The following is a 7,643-nucleotide window of genomic DNA, read 5'->3' as shown; positions in this document are numbered from 1 at the left end:
CCAGACAAGACACAGAAACGATGGAAAACACAGGATACACAAGTGGAAAATATGAAAGAAGTACTGATATGTAGCATTAGTTTGTGTGAAAGGATGGAATAACATAAGAATAAAAAAAAAAAATGTTGGGAAGAATACTGTCCTAACCATTATTTTGACTATCTTACGTGTATTTTCTCCAGTAACTTACCCTTACATGTACAGCAGAGTATCTAACCCGCTGCCGTTCTTTCCTTGCAGGGGGACCACGAGGTGATGCGCTTTATGGGGAACGACACGACTGAGCAGGACTTCAAGCTGATTCTGTACGACTCCTCGGGTTCGCTACTGGTCGGCGGCAGGTACGTGTGTGTGTATGCGTGTATGTGTGTGTGTGTAGGGACAGCAGGTGGGGTGTGTATGAAAGGAAGGGATAGAAGTAAGGAAAGTTTGGATGTGTTAGGTAAAGGAAGATGAATGTGGTGCGTTTGGGTCCATACAAGGGTGGATGAGAGTGAGACAAAGGAGCGAATGAGGCGCTGCGATGGATAACGAACTTGATTTATGGTGTGTGTGCAGAGAGAGAGAGAGAGAGAGAGAGAGAGAGAGAGAGAGAGAGAGAGAGAGAGAGAGAGAGAGAGACATCACACTTGGAAGAATATTGAAATGAATGGATAAACAACGTGCAGTAATAACAGGGAGCAAGAAGACTGAAAAAGGACGACAATAATTGCAGTTAATACTCATTAGCATTAGCGTTAAGTATATGCAAACTGGAATGGTTGCGGGAGAAGAGACAACGGACAAAGCAAATTAAATAAGAGAATATTAATAACAAACGGAGATGAGTAAACTTGTGGGGAACTGAATGATAGAGAAATGAAATGAAATCTATGAATTGTGTACACAGCGCAAGACTCTCTACTGACCTTTGTGGCGACCTTTTGAAACGAATAGGGAACAATATATTTATACCCGCATTCACATATTAATAATAGCAACAATAATTGAAAAGTAATCGGACTCGGTGTTACAATTTGAATTATTTCTCTGTATTGGCTGTATAATATATTTCTATACGAGATATTTTTTTTTTTTTTTCATGTGTAGGTGTTTATTTATTTATTATTTTTTTCCAGTGTTATTTCATTTCACATTAAATTCTGATGGCGTGATTTTGTGTTTCAGAAATGTGATATACAACCTCAGCGTGTCGGACCTGCAGGAACAAACTGTGAGTATCGCGTTATGAATTGCTATTGCTGTTGCTGTTTTTGTTAATCGTTCTCGTGGTTGTAATGGTGATGGTGGTGGTGGTAGTGGTGGTGGTAGCAACGGTTATGTTTGTACAGTCCTTGCACAACTATTTTTTTTTATCTGTTTATTTATTTATTTTTTTTTTAGTCGTGGTGACAATGGTGATGATGAGATGAAGCAATAGTTTTCAGTTAGTTCTCGTCGTTATGGTAATGGTAGTGATGATAATAGATACATGTAGTCATTGGTATACAGTCTTTCAGGTGTATTTTTCATGTAGTGATGATAGTGATACAGATATTTGATGTATTTTCTTATTAATTACCGTTATAGTGGTAGGGGTGGTGGTGGTGGTGGTGGTGGTAGTGGTGGTAGTGGCTTTCTGAAAGGTAGGGTAGTGATGATGATGCTAAGTAGAAGCTGTTTGATGTCAACTGTCATTACGGTGGTGATGGTAGTAGTTATGACAGCAGAACAATCTTTGCACAAATATCTTTTTAGGCGTGACAGGGGCGGTGGTGGTGGTGGTGGTGATGGTGACATTAAATAATAGTGGTGTTAATGGGTGAAGGTGTCGTGACGAAGGAGGGAGGCGGTGTAGGTGATGTCGTGATAACCATTGGCGAGGAAATTATCAGGAAATGATGGCAATCACAAGGGCGGTAATGAGGCTGTTAGGCCAGTGTTCACCCGCACATCGCCAAGAGCTCCCTGATCACCACCAGAAAGCTTCACCACCACCACCACCACCACCAGGGACTCTCTTTCACCTCTCTCCGCTCATCATTATTATCGTAGAGTGAGAGGAAGGTGAAACGTGAAGTGAAATTTGGTTTCAGTAGAGAGAGTGAGAGAGAGATGAGAGAGAGAGAGAGAGAGAGAGAGAGAGAGAGAGAGAGAGAGAGAGAGAAAGAGAGAGAGATTTATACCACATTCCCGCTCTACAAAACCACCATCACCATCATCTCTCTCTCTCTCTCTCTCTCTCTCCTCTCTCTCTCTCTCTCCTCTCTCGCTCTCTCTCTCTCCTCTCTCTCTCTCTCTCTCTCTCTCTCTCTCTCTCTCTCTCTCGTGCAGTTCACCATTATTAAAGCCACCGTCACTACCACACTCATCACCACCAACTTGCATCACCACCATTCATCAAAGGAGGGCGACGCATCACCACTATTCCACCCGCACCACCACTCTCATCACCACCATCACCATCTCACCCAGCGGCGTCAGGCGGTGATGAATGGTGAGTGATGAGCCCAAGTTACTTAGTTAATTGTCCCTTCTGCCAGCTGTCCGTCTTGTGTGATGACTGTGGTGGCTGCGGCGGGGTGGTCGGTACTGGTGGTGCTGGTGGTCTCGCTCTCTCTCTCTCTCTCTCTCTCTCTCTCTCTCTCTCTCTCTCTGCATATCTATCCAATCTTTGCATCAGTCTTAAAATTATCCCAGCCACTTCACATGTCTCGATGCTGGAAGTGTCGGCGACTAGTCAAAGAGAGTGGCTGGTGCTCATAGTGGCGAGTAAGCTTTGGTGCATGGTGATCGTCCTTGCATCTCTGAGGTCAAGGCCACGCAACACACACCGCACCACACACCACAACACACTACACAATACACAACATCCAGCCTGTCCCGTCACACAAATAGCCGATAGATGGTAAATTCCAGCGCCGCCGTGAGCCGTTCAAACACCAGTATTGCCTCCATTACTCTGATAGTGCCACTGACATTGACCTTGCCTGCTAGATCCTTCACCTTTATTGTTTTCAGGATTAGTGAAATTATTGCCGTAAAACTACATGCGCTTTACACCAACTCACTCGCTTGTAATGTTAATAAAAGTATCTGTTTTTTTTTCTCCACCCTATAGTTGTATTAACGAGGAATATATTATTAGATTGTAAAAATGGTAAGCTGGTATGTTTGTGTCCTATTTCAGTTTCATTCCTTCCTCAACTCGTTGCGAAAGGAAGGAACATCAGGCTGGGAATTCGTAGCTTTCAATTCCGTATGTGTTGTTTGGAAGCCGCGGAGGTAATGAGGATTCCTTCCTTAGATGGTTGAGACGGTCTGGTGGGCAAGCAATCCCACGAGTGGAGCAGAATGATTAAATCCCAAACACTCTGGCTCAGATTATCAAGTCAATCTCTTCCTCTTCCCTTCCACTCACAAGCTGCAAGGGAAAGTCACCCCTGCGAGTTTGTGAATAAATGCTGAAATCTTATTATTATTATTTATTTTTTTTTCACACGATAAAGGTTCTTCTAGGTTTTTTTTTTTTTCAGTAATACGAGTCTTGGGATTTGCTAGAACCTGTCTGAATGAAGAGGAAAGCACTTAACTGTATAAAATCTCATTGTTCTCTTACCCTGCTGTCAGACAACACTGTTCATGTGTCCCAGGACTTTAACACGCTAAGAAAGTATCAGAAACCACTTTAAAATCAGTCACGTGGCGTGGCGTGCAAGGACGTGTACAGTCAGGTAACAATGTACTCTGGAACGCAGTCTGTAGGCAAAACGTTCGGAAGTCATACCTTTTTATGAGGGGGTGCAAGCGGCAATTACACTTATTTTTTTTAGATTCTTGTACCGTTACCCCAGTCTACTTCACACGTAAAAACACACAAGCAAAACAAAATCAAGCCTTACGTAACCCTAGTCTTGCCTCACCTCACCTCACCTCACCACCTTACCTTAACCTCACCTCCACCAAACCCTAAACCAACATAACCGAACCGAACCCCACCCAACCGAACCTAACCCGTCTCAACCCAAACCTAACCGACCCAACCGAAAATAACCGAACCCAACCCAAACCCCAAACGTAGCTACATGTGACGCAGCATCGCCCTAGTCCTGGTGCCCTGTAGGCGTCAGGTGAGGCAGGGTACATTTTGCCAGCGTTAGTGGACTCGTGTTGGTGATAACGGGAGGGAGTGGCCCAGAGGGCCATTCAGCATCCGCCTCGTAATGTAAACTCGTGATTCCTCGTCCTCATCACCCCAATACTCGCCTTGTTGTTCTTTATGGGACGCTGAGTTGAACTGCCTGCTGGTGCTGGTGCTGGTGCAGATGGCTGCCGCTGCCCGTCTCTCATTCCTTCCGTCACTGCCTTGATTCTGTCAGTGGTGGTAGTAGTAGTAGACGTAGTAGTAGTAGTAGTGGTGGTGGTAGGACTAATAGCTAAAAGTAGAGTTTAGAAATAGTGATAGTGACTATTTTATTTATTTATTTATTTATTTTTTTTTTATGTAAGGGAGACACTGGCCAAGGGGAACAAAAAGTTGAAAAAACAAATAAATAAAGGCCCCACCAGAGTGCCAGTCCCGAAACAAAGGTCCAAAAGGATTATCGAAAATTGGAGGATAATAGCCTTGAACACCTCCCTCCTGAAAGAGTTCAAGTAGTAGTAGTAATTGTAGTAGTAGTAGTAGTAGTAGTAGTAGCAGCAGCAGCAACAACAACAGCAAAATTAAACTATAGTCATATTCACTACCACCACCCCACACATCACTCATCATCATCATCATCATCATCATCATCATCATCATCATCATCATCACCACCACCACCACCACCACCACCACCACCACCACTGCCGACTGCCGGTATTGAATCCTTGCCAATACTCCGGGCTACTTCTAATTACCCATTTAGCGGCACCATCATCACCATTAGGAGCCTTATCTCTCATTAGCCGCTCCTTATCTCTTCCATCTTTAACTCCTTCCTCTAGTGCCATCATCCAAGCCGGTCCTCAATACTGATAGCAGGGAGAAAACTGTATGCGCATGTGACTGTGTGTGTGTGTGTGTGTGTGTGTGTGTGTGTGTGTGTGTGTGTGTGTGTGTGTGTGTGTGTCAGTAGTGTGAAGCTCAAGTAGTTACATATAGATAGTAATACATAATGGTAGTATTAGTGGTGATGGTTATAGTAGTAGTGGTATTGCTCGTGTGTCCTGATAAGTGTGTTGCTAACGTTATAGTAAGTAGTAGTAGTAGTGATAGTAGTAGTAGTAGATAGTAGTAGTTAGGAATAGTACATAGTATACGTAACTACACTGTATCCAAGTACTTATTGTTGATGATAATAAGTAGTGATGATATTCAGTATGCTACAGAAGTTATCGTTGTTAGTGTGTGTGTGTGCTGTGTGTGTGTGTGTGTGTGTGTGTGTGTGTGTGTCGCTGTATGTCCTGTATGCCTGTCTGTCCGTCTGCTCCCCCAGCGTCTTCCACTTCGTCTGCCTACCCCACTCCTCTGCTCATGTGGAAGGAGGAGAGGAGGGACGAGTGAGGGAGGAGAGAATGAAGGGAGGGGGAGGTGCAAAATCGATTTCAATCATTTCTTCATCTGCTTTGAGCTTCTTTTTCTTTTTGAGAGAGAGAGAGAGAGAGAGAGAGAGAGAGAGAGAGAGAGAGAGAGAGAGAGAGAGAGAGAGAGAGAGAGAGAATTCTTCCAATATGAGCAAGGGTCCTGACTCGAAGCTTCTGAGAAACGAAGGAGAAAGAAGAAGAGGGAACGTAAGAGAAGAGAGAGGTAAAGAGGAATGCTACAAAGGGCAGGGTGGTGGCGCAGCAAAGGAAGGACGATAATTAGGAGACAGAAAACAGGAGGAAAATAATGAAATGTAAACAGAGGATAAGGAAGTAAGGGCTGAAAAAAAAAAAAGAGAGGGCGAGAGAGATAGAAGGAAGAAATTAGAATTTAAGGGAGAAAAATAGAGACAGAGAAGTAATTAAGGAAATGGAGAAGAGAATGAATGTGTGTGTGTGTGTGTGTGTGTGTGTGTGTGTGTGTGTGTGTGTGTGTGTGTGTGTGTGTGTGTGTGTGTGTGTGTGTGTGTACCCGACAAAAGAAGGGAAGGAAAGAAGATTTGTTAGACAATGGCAACTCTCCAATGTCTGTCTGATGGGGCTGTTGTCTGCTGATCCTGCTGATTATGCTGTCCACCTGCCTCTGATGCTGCTGCTGTTGGTGGCTGACTGGCCCTGCTGGTGTCTCTGCTGCTGTCACCTGCTGATGCCACTTTCGCTTCCCGTTCCCCGCTTCACACTCCATCTCCGTCAGGTTACAAGCCGCGGCGGGGTGTCACTGCTGCCCTTGTGATGCTGCTCTCTTTGCCTTTGATGTGTACGCTGCCACACTTTTGACTGGTGTTAGTTTTTGTCGTTTTTTTTTTCTGCTATGGATGTTTCTGAATCCGGTGTCAGTGGTGATGTTACCGCCGTTGCCGTCATCACCACCGCCACCGCCGCCGCCGCCGCTGCTGCTCCGCTAGCTGGCAGGGCGGCGGGATAACGCGGCGGCTCCTGCTTACATTTCCATCGCTTAATGGACGCGGCATAATGTGGCCTTTGAGTGTAGCAGATCACGCCCCCTCCCTCACCACCTGCACCACTGCTCGCCACTGCTCATCTCACTATCCCTCAACATCATCACTATTCCTCATCTCTCTTCCTTCATCATCCTCACACTGCTCATCCATCTTATTACTATTCTCACTTTCCTCTCCTTTCCTCATCTTCTTTCCCGTTCCGCTCATTCTCTCTCTCTCTCTCTCTCTCTCTCTCTCTCTCTCTCTCTCTCTCTCTCTCTCTCTCTCTCTCTCTCTCTCTCTCTCTCTCTCTCTCTCTCTCTCAGTACGTCTCATGTTCTATAACATCATCCCTCCTTGCCTCTCACTCACCACTCCCCTCCCTTCTTCCCTCCCTCACTACCACTGGTCCTCCCATCTTCATACTCGTCTTTCAGTCTACTCATCTACCCTCCCTCAACCCTTTATCTCTCCGTCCTCATCTCCTTTCCCTCACCTTCCTCATTCTCCTTCATCTCCCTTCCATCACCGCCTTTCACCTCCCTCCCCATGTCACCCCTCATCCCCCCTCCCTCACCTCCTCTCATCTCCTTCACCCTCACCTCTACTTCCTCATTTTTCTCCCTTCCCATCCTCCCTATCATTCCTTTCTCAACCTCCCTCATCATTTCTTCCTTCCTCGCTCCCTTCCCCATGATCTCCCCTCCCTTCCCCTCTCCCCTCCCTTCCTTCTTTTCCTGCCCCATGCTCGTTTCTCTCTCTCTCTCTCTCTCTCTCTCTCTCTCTCTCTCTCTCTCTCTCTCTCTCTCTCTCTCTCTCTCTCTCTCTCTCTCTCTCTCTCATCTGCCCTTATCGATTCTCTATCTGTCCCATCCTTCCTTCATCACCTTACTCTTCTTTTTCTTTCTCCTTTTGCAGTTATATTTCTTCCGGTACTTGCTTTCCTTTTATCTCTTTTTTCTTTTTTTCCTCCATCCTCTACTTTCCTCCTGATGCGTCCCTCCCTCCCTCCCTCCGGTAATTCCCCTCCTCACCCGCTTCCCCACTCTCCATCGCTACCCAACCGCATTCGCTCATAAATAAAGGCAACGTTAT

The 7,643-nt window shown here is 45.5% G+C and overlaps 1 protein-coding gene across 4 annotated transcripts in view; it reads left to right on the top strand.

The window, feature by feature from the left end:
* Positions 1-221: 221 nt before the first annotated feature.
* Positions 222-7,643, top strand: part of LOC135107712 (semaphorin-1A-like) — a 44,156-nt gene continuing 36,734 nt past the window's right edge. For all 4 annotated transcript variants that reach the window (XM_064017900.1, XM_064017899.1, XM_064017902.1 and 1 more), the window contains exons 1-2: positions 222-341; positions 1,168-1,213. In XM_064017900.1, the coding sequence (XP_063873970.1) occupies positions 256-341; positions 1,168-1,213 (132 nt within the window). In that variant the 5' untranslated portion in view covers positions 222-255. The remainder of the gene's footprint in view (positions 342-1,167; positions 1,214-7,643) is intronic.

The sequence above is a fragment of the Scylla paramamosain genome, chromosome 15 (assembly GCF_035594125.1).
Source record: "Scylla paramamosain isolate STU-SP2022 chromosome 15, ASM3559412v1, whole genome shotgun sequence".
Taxonomy (NCBI): domain Eukaryota; kingdom Metazoa; phylum Arthropoda; class Malacostraca; order Decapoda; family Portunidae; genus Scylla; species Scylla paramamosain.
This window is presented reverse-complemented; position numbering and strand designations above follow the sequence as displayed.